The sequence below is a fragment of the Lissotriton vulgaris genome, chromosome 4_1 (assembly GCF_964263255.1).
Source record: "Lissotriton vulgaris chromosome 4_1, aLisVul1.2, whole genome shotgun sequence".
Classification (NCBI taxonomy): domain Eukaryota; kingdom Metazoa; phylum Chordata; class Amphibia; order Caudata; family Salamandridae; genus Lissotriton; species Lissotriton vulgaris.
This window is the reverse complement of record NC_141691.1, coordinates 838,753,427-838,772,360: the sequence shown is the minus strand read 5'-3', so window position 1 is coordinate 838,772,360 and position 18,934 is coordinate 838,753,427. Positions and strand designations below refer to the sequence as shown.

At 45.3% G+C, this 18,934-nt stretch overlaps 1 protein-coding gene across 1 annotated transcript in view; it reads right to left on the bottom strand.

Moving 5' to 3' along the window:
* Positions 1-18,934, bottom strand: part of DTNBP1 (dystrobrevin binding protein 1) — a 491,566-nt gene that overhangs the window by 414,532 nt on the left and 58,100 nt on the right. Inside the window, exon 2 of the mRNA XM_086965159.1 lies at positions 337-390. Within this exon, the coding sequence (XP_086821285.1) occupies positions 337-390 (54 nt within the window). The remainder of the gene's footprint in view (positions 1-336; positions 391-18,934) is intronic.

The following is an 18,934-nucleotide window of genomic DNA, read 5'->3' as shown; positions in this document are numbered from 1 at the left end:
TCTGGAAAGTAGTCGATAATGTATGAAAATTACAAGTGGCTTCTTAACAAGGATCACCAACAAGTGTGCCAGTAGGTGTCAAATGTGGAGCTATTAGATTACCACCTTCCCAACTCCAATCAAACAGAGATGATTAACTCACCTACCATACACTTAGGAAGCTTCAAAATGTTAGAGAGACTTTCACACTAACTAAGGGCCTGCTCTGGACCGATCTGAAGATAAAACACTTCTAAATGGAAAACCATTAAGCATTCTTCACGCTTCAAACAGTACATTCATAGTAAACGAAAAGGTACACAAAAACATTTTCTTTTACAAAAGTTAAAACAATACCTTGGTTTCTTTTTTATTTTGGCATCCCTCGATTTATCTCCCAATGTCTTCAACCTAAATGGTATCACAGAAAAACATGTTAGAAATTAACATGTCTAAGACTCCTTGATCTGCTTCTTTGCTTACAGAAGAAATACTGCACTTTTTCCGGAATATTTAGTAGCGAGCTTCTAAGCTCTTCGTACTCATGTTATGACAAGAGGATCTGTTTTGCAGCAAGTCAATTCTATACAAGGCTACGGTTATGGTTTAAAAAGGTCTTACTTAGTAGTGATACTAGCAAAAATAATACAAAATAAAAACTAAATTTCCTATTGAAGAAAGCATTTTAGAAAACACAATCAGCGACCTGTCACCCTTAGTCCATCAAAAAGGGCTCTCTCATACAATATGAGCCGGGTACTACAATATTGACCACCATTTTATTGGCTGCCGTTAGCAAGATTCGTGGACTTTACGTTTTCACTTCCTGTTGCAGGGGCTAGCATTATTTCTCATTTTATTGAGAGGTGTTACCCTCTTGTCCTAGCAGGTAGCCACCACATGGTGCTTTAGGGGTGCTCGAGTGTGTGGATATGTGTTGATGCCCCACTGTCCACTCTGGATCTGTTCCATAGATTCTGACTTCAGCATGCTTGGTTGTGATCAACCACTTAACATTCTGCTTTATAAAACAAGGACGCAGCAGGAACAAGGAGAAGAGTAAACCCTTCAGCTTCAAACTGGAAGGAAGATCTCCCTAACGTATCTGGGATTGGCAGCCTGGAATCAGCTTCCTATATAGCTGCGGGCAGTGAGTGCTATGTTTAAGAAAAAACTTAACACCTGGCTTTGTGTGCAGGCCTAATCTTCTGTTGTTCACCTTCCGATCTTTGCTGTTTCGTGCGGGAACACTCATTGGAGTAACTGTGCGCTATAAATTGCGACCATCACATCCTATATCCAGACACATCATGTATGTATAATGGCGACGGCAGCTCATTATGAAGGAGCCAAAAAAGTACCCCTTGTAAAATAAATATAGAAAATGTTTTTGATAGACTTGAAAACTTAAACACTTTTGTTATCAAATAATAGAGGATAATGCACAAGTTAGAGGATACCCGGTGTATTCCATGTACAGTTGTCTTTCCCTTTTTCAAAGAAAATACATTGGTTGACTGCCATCATTTTATGAATACAATGGAAATCAACAACTGGGGAGATACATTATTTGTCATTAAGTAACTGATATACACTGTACAACATTTTTTATTAGACTATGTGAAAGGATTAAAACTTACTAGAGCGCCAGTGTTTTAGCTCCTTTTTGATCTTTCTGTATTTCTTTGTATTTAATAAAACTGTTCAACCATGTATTAATTTACGGATAAAGAGAAAATGTGCTTATGCTAAGAATGGGTTGGTTGAACTTTTATAAAGGAACACATTTTGGATCTCTGACCGCACTTTTACACTTTGGTTATATAAGTATCTACTGTACAACAGGTGCACAAAACTGAAATTGAATATAAGAGAATACTCCTTGTGCATGGCACAGGAACATGTGGGAACACTTCATTTGTACAGGTGCAATACCACGAGCAACCCAGCAAAGTGGAAGTATTAGACGTTGATAAGTGATAAGCCCTGTGGGACTCTACAAAAGATTTTAGTACTCGACAATTTGAATGGGGGCATAATGACTATTTTAGTACAGTGAGTTGAAAGGAATTAATCCAATTTAAAGCCCTGCCACCTAACCCCACCTCCTGATAATCTCTCCTCCAGCTTGTCATGGTATACAGCAGGGATGCTCAAAGTACAGCCCGGAGGCCGTATGCGGCCCTCCTGGCCTTTATGTGGCCCCTTGGACAACACCAGCACCAGCCTGATGTTTACTTAACGGTAAACGGGTAAACATTTATTTATAAATTAACCAAAGCAGTAGAAAAGAAGGTGTCCTGCACCACTTAACTTTAGGAACACCTTCATATTTGAAGATATCTTTCAGCAAAAGTGTAAAAATGTGATAATGTCTCTTCAAAATTAAAAAAGTGTACTTCATTAACATTTGAACCTTTTCATCTTAGCAAAATCAGATTATATCAGTGCTTTGGGATTTTAAGTATTTTCAAACATGATTTAAGAAGCATTAATGCTTCCCTCCACTCTGTCAACAATGCCAATAGTGAACTAAGAGGCAAGTCAGTTGTTTTGTACACCCTTTGTGTGGCCAGGGTTGCTATCATACATAACAAGCAGGCAACAGGGGCACACGGAGGCACAAGCAGGCAACAGGGGCACACGGAGGCACAAGCAGGCAACAGGGGCACACGGAGGCACAAGCAGGCAACAGGGGCACACGGAGGCACAAGCAGGCAACAGGGGCACACGTAGGCACAAGCAGGCGACAGGGGCACACGGAGGCACAAGCAGGCGACTGGGGCACACGGAGGCACAAGCAGGCGACAGGGGCACACGGAGGCACAAGCAGGCGACAGGGGCACAAGGAGGCACAAGCAGGCGACAGGGGCACACAGAGGCACAAGCAGGCGACAGGGGCACACAGAGGCACAAGCAGGCGACAGGGGCACACGGAGGCACAAGCAGGCGACAGGGGCACACGGAGGCACAAGCAGGCAACAGGGGCACGAAAACGGAGGCACAAGCAGGCAACAGGGGCACACGGAGGCACAAGCAGGCAACAGGGGCACACGGAGGCACAAGCAGGCAACAGGGTCACGAAAACAAGCACAAGCAGGAAAAAGGGTCACAAGCAGGAATTGTAATTTAGACGGGGCTGAAGTGGAGAACGGACAGTAGGGAAGTAGTGCGGCTGGTGCAGTGGTACCAGGCCGAAAGGTAAGAGGGGCTGTCTGCACCCCAGTTTGGACAGTTTCCACTACCTAACAGGGATTGGTGGGAGGGGGGCGTACTTCTTGCTTGCTTTAGGGCTGTTACTTCGGGGACGCAGCGCACGCTCTTGCCTGCTGCCGCCGGGACACGACAACAGGCAGGGAGAGGACAGGCTGGGAGAGGGCAGGGAGGGGACAGGCTTGGAGAGGGCAGGCTGGGAGAGGGCAGGGAGGGGACAGGCTGAGAGAGGGCAGATTGGGAGAGGGCAGGCTGGAAGTGGACAAGCTGGGAGAGGACAGGCTGGGAAAGGTCATGGAGGGGACAGGCTGGGAGAGGGCAGGCTGGAAGTGGACAGGCTGGAAGAGGACAGGCTGGGAAAGGGCAGGGAGGGGACAGGCTGGGAGAGGGCAGGCTGGGAGAGGGCAGGCTGGGAAGCAGAGAGGGTCTTAACTGAGAAGTCTGCCAGCGCGGAGCTCTCCGGGGCGCAGAGCAGCAGCAGGGCCCAGCAGAGAAGGGCGGGGGGCGGCAGGGGCTCGCAGAGGTGTCTCCTGGGGCAGCCGCCCAGGTCCACCATGGTGCGGCTCCGAGCCCCAAGCCTCTGGTGGTGCTGCTGCGCTCGGTAGGCCATTTAACTTATCGGGCACTCTGGCGGGGGCTCCTTGCGACGGTGGCAATCTCTTGGGCACTTCTCCGGTCTCCCTCTTCGGCATGGGAGACCGCCAACGTCCTCCGCTTCTCCCGGGGCTCCCTCCAGGCCACGGGAGCCCGGCGTGGGCCACCATACTTCTTCTCCTGGGCCGCCGTCCTGGCGGGGGCTCCTTGCGATGGCGGCAATCTCTTGGGCACTTCTCCGGTCTCCCTCTTCAGCATGGAAGACCGGCAACGTCCTCCGCTTCTCCCGGGGCTCCCTCCAGGCCACGGGAGCCCCGCGTGGGCCGCCATACTTCTTCTCCTGGGCCGCCGTCTTCCTTCTTCCCCCGGGCTGCGGGGGGGCGGGCACTTCCGGCCGGCCGCGCTAGGATTGGCCGGCCGGCTAGTCACTTCCGGGTTGCGGCGGGCAGCGCGGCGGCCCGTCTCTAGCTCAGGCAGGCGGGCGGCGAAGTTTCCCGAGGAGTCGGCTCCCTCAGCTCACGGGAGCCCGGCAGAGCGCCCTCCATGGTAGTGCTGGTGGCCGAGGCTGCTGCAGGGCCCCGCTGAGGCGGGACGGACGGAGGCGGCGGCACGCAGGAAGAGGTGGCCTGAGCTGCAGCCTAGGACTCGTGGAAGGGGCGCCGAGTGCCGTCAATGCTAGAACAGATTCGGGGGCGTTCCCGAGGGCTTTTGGCTGACGTAGCGTGACGTCGCCAAAAGCCAAAAATTCTCGGAAACGCCCCCGAATCTGGTCCGGCATTGACGGACAGGCCCGTCTTTCAATGGCTAGCCTCCATTTATGGAGCTAGCCAATGGAAGACGGGGGCCGTTCCTGTCTCCCCTACTATAGTCATTAGGTTTTCGCCTGCGCAAAAAAGCTGCGCAGAGCGCAGCTTTCCCCAGGCAAAACCTAAAAAGGTTGACCAGTCAGTGTTAAAGATCTAATTGAACATTACACATAAGGCATGTGGTGACTGGTGCCACAGTGATCTCCGCCTCATGCAAAATGGAAGCCCTTTCATCGAAGGTCTTCAGGGTTGACCTGGCCTCTCAGGCATTTGAGGAAAAGACAGCAGAACTTTAGTAAACGACTGAAGCACTGGACGCCTTTGCTGCTAAAACATCACGCTAATAACTCTGCCAAAAACTTTAGGCACTGTTGAGTTTCTTGGTCTCAGATCTCAGCCCTGCTACACTTTTAAAATGAAAGAAATTAAAGGATCTTAAAATGGGAAGTTAAAAAAAGCGGGGGTCTAGTGTTTGCTTTATCCACCTTCCTTGAAAGCAGTCATGGTGTTTAAAAGAAGGAGAGGAATACTCTTCATATCTGAATTCTCTTAGGCAGGAGAAGTATCACGGAGTTGAAGAAAACTGTAAAAACAGGTCTCCTTCTTTCTTAAGCATCTATACCCAATGTTTCTAAATGTATCTCTAATGTTGGCGTTGCAACTCGTCTGGCTTTCCTACCATTCTTATAGTTCCTGCACAACTTCTCCTTTTTCAGAACCTATAAAAGTGATAATGATATGCTAAAGATTCAATACTGAGGTATTAGAAGATGCAAATGAACAATGTGCGGATCAGGATAGGCTACCAATGGGGAGAGGGTATTGGTGTTGTCACATGTGAATGTAATGTAAATGTAAATGTACAGGAATTTATATAGCGCAAATACCCGTCCTGGTATTCCCCTGTGAGATATCCCCGGCAGGGTATCCGCAAGGTGAAAGCCAGGCATCCCGCCGCGAGGGGCCGTTGTGGAGATTAAGCAAGCTATTGCACAGAGTCGCAGAGTGTGAACCCGTGAGTCAAGTAGGCACCGGAGCGAGAATTGTCGAGTCCATGGACATTTTTTTTTTTTTTTTTTTAGGACTCAAGACCCCGCCGAGCCGGGAATTGAACCCTGGTCCCGGGCTGACCTCTGCTTCCAGGTCTGCCTCCTATATCCAGTGAGCCACACTCAGGCTGCAGACAGCAGTCCTCTCTTGTTCTTCCTCAAGTCCAGAAGTGTTCTGAAGTGAGTGCTAGGAGATGACATTTTTATGCCTGGCACAAGCTAGTTGATGGAAATGACACCTAAACACGCCCTAAACCATAGATTAAAAAGCTTGCAAACCATCCCAGGACATTTTTAAGATGGAGATAGAATTTGGTTACACTAAACGTGGGTTCTGAGAGCTGGGATTGTGTGTGGGGAACACTATGTTAATCCTAGTAATCACCCACATCTAACACTGAATATCCAGTTTCGGACAGTCACTGTGCCCACAATAAACCCAGACAGAAGTCTGGTAAAACAAAAGTGGGTTTTCCAGCACCCAAACAGTGGATACACAATTATTATTTTGGCATACGGTTTCCCTTGCTTGTAAGTGCCATGCCTCCCCCACCCCGTAATATTATGTAAAAACCAAGGACAGACATTTGGCAGACCAAAAGTAAAATTTCTGCATCCAGACAGTAGATACACAAGAACTATTTTGGCATCTTGTTTCCCTTTCATTTAATTGCGCCCCCAGTCTTGTATTGAAACCCAGCAGGATTTGACATTCATGTGCGACTTGACACTAATGTCAACAGGGATGCTCACAGCCCTACCCTGCATTTTCTATCAGGTACAGAGGAGTCATCTATGCTCATTTAGTTCAGCCTATTATTTGCTACCGGGGAGCATTTGACTCCTTTTTCACACCCATTCAAATGCAAATTATTGGCTGGAAGAAGTGGGAGAGCAAATGCAAATTTAGCCTCCAGGATTTTTGAGCAGGGGAAAGGTAAATTTAAAAAAGCTACTTTTCCTTAACATTTTTTACAAATCCAACTTCACCACTGAATTATATTTTTAACAACTATTAAGATAGTTGTTTAATTATTGTTATAGCTAGACTGAGCCCCAAGATACAGTATTAGGTTTTAATCTGTCCAGTGAAAAATAGCTTTTGGGATCTAATCACTGTAAGGATATATTAATATTACATTTCTACATGTCCTACTTTTAAATACCATGAACCCTGCCTTCTGGACAACAAAGCCTATATAGGTTGCTTTATTAATTTTTAAAAGGAGGATTTTACCTGTCATAAGGGTTTATATTGAGAGTTTAAATACACTATTTAAACTACCACAGACAGGTTACACTGGTAGGCCTGAAACCATGTTTGCACTGCCACTATAATGGCTGGCACAATAGGTGCTGTAGACTACTCGTATGGGAATAACCTTTCCAGGCTCTGGGAACACTCTGTACCATATATTAGGGACTTATAGGCAAGTTAAATATACCAATTAGGGGGGGGGGGGGGGGGCATGGCCTGGGTAACCAGCATGGCGGACGCAGATTTTATCTGCTGCGTGCGCCCACCCTAATTAATCCAACTTAAATCCTCAAACACCTACCTACAGTGCGGCCGTCCGAGGCTACAACAGACGAGGCATCAGTCCAGCATACCTGGAGCAGCGCCGGAGTTGGAGGGTCACCACTGCACCGAGAGAGGGCCAGAAAGAACATTGTGAGGGAGGCACAACAGACTGGGCCCAGTGTCCTGAAGCTTTGCCACCCACTCCTGGGCAGATGCCGCTGAGTCTTTAGTGGCGGGGTGAGGAGATGGGAGGGGGCTAGGTGTGGGCTGTCGCCCTGCTTCTGCCCTTGCCTCTCCAAGCCTTGTTGGGGTGGCTGTCTCTGCTCCGGCCGCGGGCCGGGAGGCGGGGGGGGGGGGGGGCCTTGGTGGCCCAGCGGCTTCCCTGCTGTCGTCGCGGGGCTCGCTCGGGTCCATACTTTAACCGGTGCAGGGGATGCGCTGCTTGGAGCTTTTGGGGTGTATGGGGTGGCACTGGCATCTCTGTGGGGCCCACCCTGTGCCGCTTACAGCGGGACTCCCTCGGGGAGGGGCGCCCTCGTGCTTGAATCAGAGTGCGGCATCCCGGGCCGGAGCTGTGTAGTGCCTGGTCTCCTCCACACTGGGCAGGAGGGGGCTGCCTGGAACGGACGGACCCGGTGCCAACGCTTGCAATCAGAGTGCCTTGGAGTGGTACTAAACCTGGTAATATTTGGCAGCTACCGGCAACCCCAGAAGATGGCCTATTCCCTGCTGATGAGGGGTAAATACCCCGAAACACGTGTACAGGGATGGCGAAGAGAGTGAGATAGGCAAGAATCGAAAGAAGATGCATCGCAGAAGAAGAACTACATTCGCCACAGTCCTTAGGGGCGATCCCGCTGGTATGTAAGCAGAGTGCGACCCCATTCAGTGTATTGTTTATGCTCCCTCGAGCTATTGGCTGACGAGCCGGGATCCCGCACCTGCGTGCCTTGGAGTGGTACTAAACTTGGTAATATTTGGCAGCTACCAGCAACCCCAGAAGATGGCCTATTCCCTGCTGATGAGGGGTAAATACCCCGAAACACGTGTACAGGGATGGCGAAGAGAGCAAGATAGGCGAGAATCGAAATATGATGCATCGCAGAAGAAGAACTACATTCACCACAGTCCTTAGGGGCGATCCCGCTGGTATTTAAGCAGTGTGCGACCCCACTCAGAGTATTATTTACAATACTCAACACAGCGACTTCTAAACCAAACATATCACAATATTTAAAAAAATAAATCAAATCAACAACATCACCACAACAAAACACATACACAATTAATATATATTTGTTTTCAATCAATAAGAGACGGAATCAAAAAAAGGGGGAAGAAGGAAAAAGTAAGGACAGGAGGAATACAGTCCAGTTGATAGAACTATTTAATGAGGTCTAAATGAACTAATACTGATAAATAGCTAATATACAAGTTAGTCCTCCAAGTGTGCCTCCCAACATGCGGACGCGTTTCGAAACCAGGAAACCAGTTCCTGGAATCTCATCAGGGCCTTTTTTTTCTTTTGTCTGTGTGATATAAAACAAAACAATAAAGTTTTGTTTACAAAGATTCATGATAGTCTCCATTACAGTCACACAATGAACCAATGAAACGTCACTGGCTTGGACTACATACCAAGTTTAAACGATGGATCGTAAAAGACTTGTCTTATTATAATCTTAGATGGTCTTTCTTTCGTGAGCAGTCAAAAGCGTTCTGGAGGTGTGCGGCGGGCAGGGCTGTTGGAAAAGATATCGAGTGTAAGATATTCCGGTTTCTAAAATTTTGACTTAATTACAAGAGAAAAGGAAAAAAGAAAACCGCTTACAAGCCTACCAAATTATGCTTGTATATCCGGTTTCTTTTCACTTATTCACGTTAGCCAATGGGTTTAATTGCCACATTCCCGAAGTACTGTAACATGTCTGGAAGTTCCAAAAAGGGGGTTGAAAATATAGCAGCGTTTTAGTTCTCCCAAACTATCTCTTTAAGCAATTACCACTCGTGTCAGCCAGGTTTAAAGCATTAAAAGCCTACCTGGTTGCCTCAGTAATTAATACGATGCCTCTACGCCGCACGCTTTGCCGTTCTGTAGAAAAAAGGGAACATTGTAACCCCTTTAGCTGCGCTCATTTCTTTAGTCTTACCGCAATGCTGACAGAAGTATTTACCTGGTCTTTGAGTATCTCGACAGAATAATCCAACTATCGGTCGATCTCATCAAAGATGGCCGCTCAATGTCTGGGCGTAATTTATGCCAAAAATACGGCCATAAGGATTATAGGACTTGTAGTGAAGTAAATTATTCTGACCATAGTCAAAGGCCAGTGAGTGGAAATACTAGCTGAAAGCTACATATTAAGAGTAACTATTTTATGTTACTACCCTTCTGCCATTTGCGATCTTATTCAGTGTGTCAAAATACAATATTTACATCATCTAAAAGCTTGATAATTCAACACGGCGCATAGAGTTATGACTAAAGACATTTCTACCCTCTGGATGATGTTGAATTCCACACGTAATTATGATCGTTATTTTTAGATATAAAGATGTTCATTGGGGCTCAAGTCCTAAATTTTATCTTAAAAGAATTGAATACAGAACTGTGGTCACAAACTGCCAACGCACCCAAAGTGAAGATAGGGATCACAATCTTGCGACGTCAGATAAGTTGTTTAATCCTGTCTGAGTACTATTGAATTTCAGAATTAGATAGGCTTCCTTCTGCAATAACATTCGTTCAACATCCAGACAACAATTAGTTTGATGTACTGTGAACAGGATAGACCAGGATAGACCATTTGAAGTCATGTTCGCCATGGCCCTTTTCAACAAAATGCTCAACCATGGGTACTGTCATCACTTTCTTTTTTATACGTGAGCGGTGTTGGCTGATGCGCATATTTATCTGTTGGCTTGTTTTGCCAATGTAAATCTTCATGCATGGACACAGCATCACATAGATAACACATTTAGTCCTACAGTTAGAAAAATCATGATGTTTCCATTTTATTCCTGCATGGCAGAATTCCTTCCCCTCGATGGTACTAGGACAGGCCACACAATTTCCGCATTTGTGGTAAATGTAAATGTCAATGTATTTGTAGAGCGCACTGCCACCAAGCGGTTTCCTGGTGCTATTACTCATACCGCTGTGGAACCCTTCCTTGCTTTCCCTGTGAATTGTCCACTCCTGGGCACCCCCAGGGTGAAGCCAGGCATCCTAGCGCTGTTGGGGCCGGTGTGGAGGTTAAGCAAGCTGTTGCCCAGAGTTGCAGCGTGGGGCCCATGATTAGAATAGGCACCGAGGCGAGAATTGTCAGGTCCGAGGAAATATAGCCCAAGACCCGCCGAGGCGGGAATTGAACCCTGGTCCCGGGCCAGAACTCTGCATCAGGGTCTGCCACTCTAACCATTGAGCCACACTCCTCCACGTGGTGACCCTCAATGGGTTTCATGTTCCACTGGGACAAAAGATCATTCTTTGGCTTGGGCAATGAGATATCTGCCCTGATTAATTGTTGGCCTATACTCTGATTTTTCTTGTAAGCGAAGATCGGTTTCAGATAAGGAGAATCTAGACCTTCCAACAAATGCCAGTTTTTCAAAACGGCCTGCCTCATTTTGTGTGTATCAGGGCAAAAAGTTGTTACATACACAAGTTTGTCAAGTGCATTTCTCTTTTTTACTTGAAGCAAACATTCACGGGGCGTGAAGCGAGCTCTTTTGAAGGAATGCTTCAGCAATTTTTTAGGATAGCCACGTTGTCTCATGTCCACACAAAAGTTTTGGGCATGAGTATCATACTGGCGCACATCAGAACAATACCTCCTTATGCGTAATAGTTGACCGTATGGTAGATTTGCCTAAAGATTTCTCGGGTGTGAACTTCTATGGTGTAGGATAGTGTTCCTGTCTGTTGACTTTTTGTGTAGTGATGTTTGTAGTCGTCCTTGAACACATGTCAGCTCGACATCAAGAAATGTCATTCTATTAATGCTAGATTCCATAGATAATTGTATATCTCTGTGGCGGGCATTATGCCACTCGTGGAATGCCAAGAGCTCAGACTGGCTCCCCTGCCACAGGAGCCAGACGTTGTCTATATAACGGTAAAACTGTAAGATGTTGTCTTTGTTCGGATTGTTAGTTTCTACAAATTTTTCTTCGTACTGTGCCATAAAGAGGACTGCCATCTCTGGGGCATAAGGACAACCCATGGCAGTCCCCTTTACTTGCATGAAAAACTCACCATTAAAAGGTGAAATAATTCTTTCTCAATGCGATTTCAGCCAAATTCAAAATAAAAGAGGTGGGAACCCTATGGGGCCTTTCTTTTTTGTCCAGATAGATTGGCATCACCTCTAACGCTTCTTCCTGCGGGATTTGCGTATAGAGGGATGTCTGGGGGTGTGCCCGCCGCACACCCCCAGAACGCTTTTGACTGCTCACGAAAGAAAGACCATCTAAGATTATAATAAGACAAGTCTTTTATGATCCATCGTTTAAACTTGGTATGTAGTCCAAGCCAGTGACATTTCATTGGTTCATTGTGTGAATGTAATGGAGACTATCATGAATCTTTGTAAACAAAACTTTATTGTTTTGTTTTTATATCACACAGACAAAAGAAAAAAAGGCCCTGATGAGATTCCAGGAACTGGTTTCCTGGTTTCGAAACGCGTCGGCATATTGGCAGGCACACTTGGAGGATTAAGTTGTATATTAGCTATTTATCAGTATTAGTTCATTTATATGTCATTAAATAGTTCTATCAACTGGACTGTATTCCTCCTGTCTTTCCTTTTTCCTTCTCCCCCTTTTTTTGATTCTGTCTCTTATTGATTGAAAACAAATATATATTAATTGTGTATGTGTTGTGTTGTGATGATGTTGCTGATTTGATTTAATTTTTGAAATATTGTGATATGTTTGGTTTATAAGTCGCTGTGTACAGTTGGTCCTATTTTTGCTAATCAATGTAGAAAAAATCTTTAAAATAAAAAAGAAAGTCAAAGGTATGAAATATAAATACCTGGTCAGAATTTAATAAAATATTCTTGACCTTCAACTGTGTTTGTGTTAAAAAACGAGTGGTCTAGGTAAATTGTGTATTTTTGTAGCAACCCAGGAAAGGCAGATTTACTACACAAGCTGCCCCCAGCCTGGACCTAGGGTAGACTAATCAATCCTTGATAGGCTTCCCTGCTAAAGTGATCGAACACAGACAATTCACCACTTCTGCATTAGCATTTGTTAGTTCTATGCCCCTCGAACCTACCTGTACCACACCCTCAACATCTGTCTAGCCACTAACCTTGTACATGGGGAATCCTTCTCCTCGCTTGCAGACCCCACCAGACAAGTAACTAATCCTAATATCCCAGTAGGCGAACAGTATCAGCATGGCCACCAGAGTCATATAGCCCATTCTGCCTCAGAGGTCAGACTTCTGCTTCTAACCCTGTTCAAGATCTGGACAAAAGACTAACAACCAACAGAGGCCCCTGGTCTTCCACTGCCAGTTGGAGGCTCCAAGCCAGGGCAGGCCTCACTTCCAGCCACGGGACTGACAAGGAGTCCCCCCACTTGCACCTAAGATCTCTCTGGCCTCTTAGATTTCTCAGTGTTACCTTTTGCCATCATCAAATACAAGACTGGTAGTATCAGAATACACATCAACATGCTCTGGAAGCATCCATTTTAAAAAAAGCTTGAGAATTATGTAACCGAGTAAAGACTAACAACCTTCTAGAATCCTCTCAAGGTCATATCTGACACCAACTCTAGGTTACATCTCCGAGAAACCCTTTTGAATGAGATGGTGCTATGGGTCCCTTGGCTGAGTACCTAGGTGGGCACTCCTGGAGGCAACAGAGGCAAAAGGTAGCATAATGTAATTAATCCCATTAAAAATCACAGCTAGTAAATCAAATTATCCATATTTAATGGGGAGAAAGATCGCTTCAGTCATTACCAAATATGACTTACCCCCATTTTACTTGTTATGCCAAACTAATAGGATGAGTTGCAAAGAATGAATCCACAACAAAAATAAAGGAAACTTCCTATTTCAATTATTTACTACTGTCGTCATATAAACGTGTCTCTAATTCAAAACTAACAACCTAAAGAGATAGTATCTGGACTCCAGTCTTGATGCAAACACAACTAATTCTTAATTGAGATTTAGACTACTAATGTTCAAATTCTACAAATTAAGGTTAGCAGGATAAATTCAAAAAAGAAACCAACAACGAGGCATCTATGTAACAAGACGAAAGAGACCTTGCAGCACATTATCTAAACTGTTACAAATAAAAAATCTGGCCAAATCCAATCCAAATCAGTCTGCCCGCCTCAAATCCAAATCAATCTGCCCCACTCTAATCCAAATCAATCTGCCTCACAACAATCTACCCCACGACAATCTACCCCACGACAATCTACCGCACGACAACCTACCCCACGACAACCTACCCCACGACAACCTACCCCACGACAATACAATTCACTTCACCCCAATCCTCCCACTCAAGCCAAATTCATTCCAATCCACCACAATCCAACCCACTCCAATCCAATCCATCCCACATCAACCCCATCCATCCCACATCAACCCCATCCATCCCACATCAACCCCATCCATCCCACATCAACCCCATCCATTCCACATCAACCCCATCCATCCCACATCAACCCCATCTAGCCCACACCAATCCAATCCAGCCAGCCCACTCCAATTCAATCCAATCCAATCCATCCCACTCCAATCCAAAACAATCTTCCCCACTCCAATCCAAAACAATCTTCCCCACTCCAATCCAAAACAATCTTCCCCACTCCAATCCAAAACAATCTTCCCCACTCCAATCCAAAACAATCTTCCCCACTCCAATCCAAAACAATCTTCCCCACTCCAATCCAAAACAATCTTCCCCACTCCAATCCAAAACAATCTTCCCCACTCCAATCCAAAACAATCTACCCCACTCCAATCCAAAACAATCTACCCCACTCCAATCCAAAACAATCTACCCCACTCCAATCCAAAACAATCTACCCCACTCCAATCCAAAACAATCTACCTCACTCCAATCCAAAACAATCTACCCCACTCCAATCCAAAACAATCTACTCCACTCCAATCCAAAACAATCTACCCCACTCCAATCCAAAACAATCTACCCCACTCCAATCCAAAACAATCTACCCCGCTCCAATCCAAAACAATCTACCCCACTCAATCCAAAACAATCTACCCCGCTCCAATCCAAAACAATCTACCCCTCTCCAATCCAAAACAATCTTCCCCACTCCAATCAGCCATATTCCAATACAAAACAATCTGCCCCACTCCAATCCAAAGCAATCTGCCCTATTCAAAACCATCCCAATGCGCTGCAGTCCAATACACTCCACTCTACCCCAATCCAATCCACACCACCCCAGTTCAGTCCATCTCGCTCAATCCAATCCATCCAGCCTTCCACACTCCAATCCACCCCACTCCAATCCAATCCAATCCAAGCACTACAATCCATCCCCCACCAGTCTAATTCACCCCACTCCAAACACCCCTACTCTAATCCAATCCAAAGCATAATATAATACACACCACTCCAATCCACTTCACCCCATTTCAATCTGCCCCACTCCAATCCACCCCAACCAGTCCACCCACTCCACTCAATCTAACCCACTCTACCCCAATGTATTCCACTACACTGCCTCAATGCACTACAACACACTCTACTCTAGGACACTGCACTCTACAACATTCTGCCACTGAAGTCTACTCCCTCACTCGACTTTGTGACACTACTCCAACAAATCCAGGCTACAACACTCTACTCCCCCGCCCACACCACTCTAGGACAATCCACGCCACAACTAAGCTGAACAGCAGCCACTCCGGTTTCCCTGTCAGCCAACTGTGTTGACGCTGTTCCAGTTTTGTTCTGATAATCTACTGCATAGACTGCCATCTATGAAACACATTTCAAACTTCTCTCCATCCGAGCATGCGCCTCCTCCCTGTTGTGCCATTTCTGCTACAGGCTAAAGCCGAGGGCATGCAATCAACAAAATCAGGCAAAATTGTTGTCCAGCATACTCTGTAAAGCCAAGCTCACAACTCTGGCCCTGAAGGCTCTACGATGGCAAGTGGCACGGAGCCTCCCCTCGAAAACAAAGAACCCCCCACACTCTTCACAACAAAGCATCACATCTATCGCCAGCAGTACAGATCCGCAATCTCCCCCCTTTACAGAACAGTGTCACAAAAGATTGAAGAGGGCAGGCGCCATCCTTGTGAAGCACACAATTCTACAACTGGTCTCGCTATGCTGCAAAACGGTATGAAAGAGTGTATTGTAAGAAAAAAAAACTGCACAGCAAGGAATTCTGGTAACAAGCGTACAAGATTTAGACACCGATGGTCAATTTTATGGAATTTATAGTCTTTTTAAATGTTTTTCAACTCCACATATTTACACTCTACTCGATACAACATAAATACACCCCCTATAAATCCACTCTATGCCGCATAGCAACAATTCACATAAATGCACTCCACACCAGGCCACATAATTACACTTACCATAATTTTACTCAACGCGACAGGTACATGGCACAAAATTGAAATCTACACATTTCCATTCCAAACCACATAATTCCCCTCCACACAACATACATCCAATCCACACCCCAGAATTCCACATCATGCCACAAAATTCCACACCACATCTCATAATTTCACTCCACTACTTTCCATTTCACAACACACAATACCACTCCACATAATGACACTCCATGACACATAACACCACTCCACATAATTACAGTCCACTCAATACCACATAATTACTATCCACATATTTCCAATGCACACCATGTCACAAAATCCCAATACACATTACTCCATTCAACGCCACACAATTGCACAACAAACAATTCTAATCCAACCTACATAATTCCACTCCCCACCACATACATAAACTCCATAATACATGGCAAAAAGACAAGAACATTGACAACGCCACTAGCTCTTGGATTGCCAAAACCTATTGACTTTACTAATGCTTCTTGTCATAAATTGAGGCTCTACTCATACAAACGAAGGCTTGAATCTTTGTTTTCCGCTTTATATTAATTTAAGTCGCCTGGAGTCGGATTTGTTAGTCACTCAGTAATCCAATAGAATCTTATTGGATACACTACCGTTTTCTGATCAGTTAGAGAAATAACTGAGGTCCTTATGGCCTTACTTTCCATTTATTTTCCAACTCCTCCACGGGATGAGCTGCAGAACTAGCTGGCAGACACCTTCTTGTTTTCCGTGTATAAATGAAGGAGAAGTAATGGGCCAGAAATATCTAAACATAACAAACCCTAATGAAAGTGACTCTTGCCCTTGTTACGCACCACAACTACGGTAAAGGTAAGTGCAGCTATCTGAAACAGTGGGTGGGATTCACAAATGAGAATGGGAAGAAATCCTTTCCTCATAGTGGTACTTTTGACTTACATTTTTTGAATAATTTCAAAAAGATGTTGGAAGGATCCTGCAAATAAAATAGATACAGAACAGTGGTCCATGTTTCTGAATTGGTTTGAGGAAGCAAACAAATGCAAAGCATGAATCCCAAGCCTGTGGCATCAAACAGACGGAGTAGAGACTGGAATACCAAGTAAGTCACCTTAGAGACAGAGTTGGAGTTTATGTGCCTACTACCCTGCCGGCCACTCCTTATCTATTTTTCCATATCACTAAACCAAAAAAAAAAACCAAGAGTGCAAGAAGCAAAGAGAAGAGGGTTTATTGTAAACTTTATCCATGCTAGCTGATAATGCTGAGGGTGCACCAGTGGATCAACTTGGAAATGAGGCGGTTCCAGTAGGACCGCCAATGGGCTGAGCACAAGGAGGTAACATGCAAGCAAGCATTGCTATGGGAACACAAAGCGGTAAAAAGAGGCCGTACGAGTAACTAGACAAGATGCAGACTCCACGACTGTGGAGTAGTCTAGATCGTGACTACATTCCATCCAACCCGGGCTGAGGATCCCAGTAAGTACAGCTGCCCTATTAACTGCAACAGTTTAAGAGACCACTGATGAACTGGCTAGGAACAAGATTCAAAGGAGAGGGATGAGGCCCCACTCCCCTCACTCTGGATCCTACTTTACCAGTCCAAGACACTCTCCTTCCCTTAAGAGACCATCGGGGTCCCACTAGGAGAGCCAATGTTCATGTTCCATGGACCCCTTCTGATTTCATGGACATCAAGAAACAGTTACCTAACATTCGAGAAAACCCTACACAGGTCTGTAAAAAGTAAGTGTGTTTGAGGTATTGCACCTAACTGAGTTCAATTACTGCATCTGGTGGTGCCAAGTGAAGTGAGAGATTGATTGGTTGACAAAGAGAGGTTTGCCGAGACCACAGCAAATTATGCCTTGTTGAATGCATTTGTGCATCTATGCCCAGAAGGCAGAGTGGGCTAAGATTTCTAATTAAAGACTATTTATATTGGATGACAAACTAAAAAGCAGGCTGAATTAATTACGGTTTCAAACCATAGTGTTGCAACGCAGGAAATAAAGAATTTGCACAATTTAAATGGATGTCTTTGAAATTACTAAATATGCAACAGAGCATGAAAAGGAGGGCATGAGGAGCTCGTTCAAGAGGGGAATATGGTGGAGGACGAGTGGGGGAGAGGGAAACAGGAGAGTAAGGGGTTAAGTCTTGGGGAGCCGGAGAGCCAAGTTTTGCATGTGTGCAACCGGAATCTGTGGAAGAATGTTAGTCCTAATACTGTTCCAAATGCATATTGTCTTACTGCGCCATCCAACTTTAATCTGGTCACACACAATTTGTTTCCTAAATACTAGGACAGACTGAGAGGGTCTGACTGTACCCTGAACACTCGGATTTCTGTCGACCAGAAACGTCCTAGGTTGATTATATGATAAACTGATAACCCACCATTGGCCTTCAATACTGGGGAAAGTGCTCTGTATTGTAAACCTCTGAATTACCTTCATGAGCGCTCTTGGGCTTGTCCACAGGTGTAGTTGTCATTTCTACAGGAGCCCTACATGACATTTCGAAACCAGTTTTTATAACTCTTGGTCCCATCGCAGATAGGTATTCTTTCCTTTTAAGCCCTCAACCACCAGCTAACATATTAAGTACCATACTTTGTGTACGCTGAACTGAAATATTTTCTGTACACCGACAGTCTACCTCAATGTGCCAGAGAGCAAGAAAGACTTGGTCCTTGCCCTGTTGTGTGAAACAAATGTCAACCTGTTAGTAAAAACTCTGAAATGTCCACAGATTTTCCAGGATTGTTTGCTCAGTTGCCACCCCAACCCTCCCACTAAAGCCAATGATGTTGGGTGCATCTTATCCATAGAACCAGTAAGGATAAAGAGTAAACCAATGAAAAACCTGCCGTATTCCATAATATCTTATAAAATGCGAAGCTGAAATAGGAATTTGCAGTCATTGCAGATCTCATCAAGCAAGGAGTTTTGGTGCAGATTGTTATCAGATGTAATACTCATATACGTCCCATCAAAAATTCAGGAAAGACCAGCTTGTCCAGACTTGTTTAAGATTTAAAGGCCATAAATAGTGTGGTTATCCCTAGCTTCCATGTGGTTCTCAACCCCGCTACCATCTTTTCCAGTATCCACAGAAATGTCAATGGTTTATGGTGGTCGATTGGTACTTTGCCTCTTTTTCCATACCCA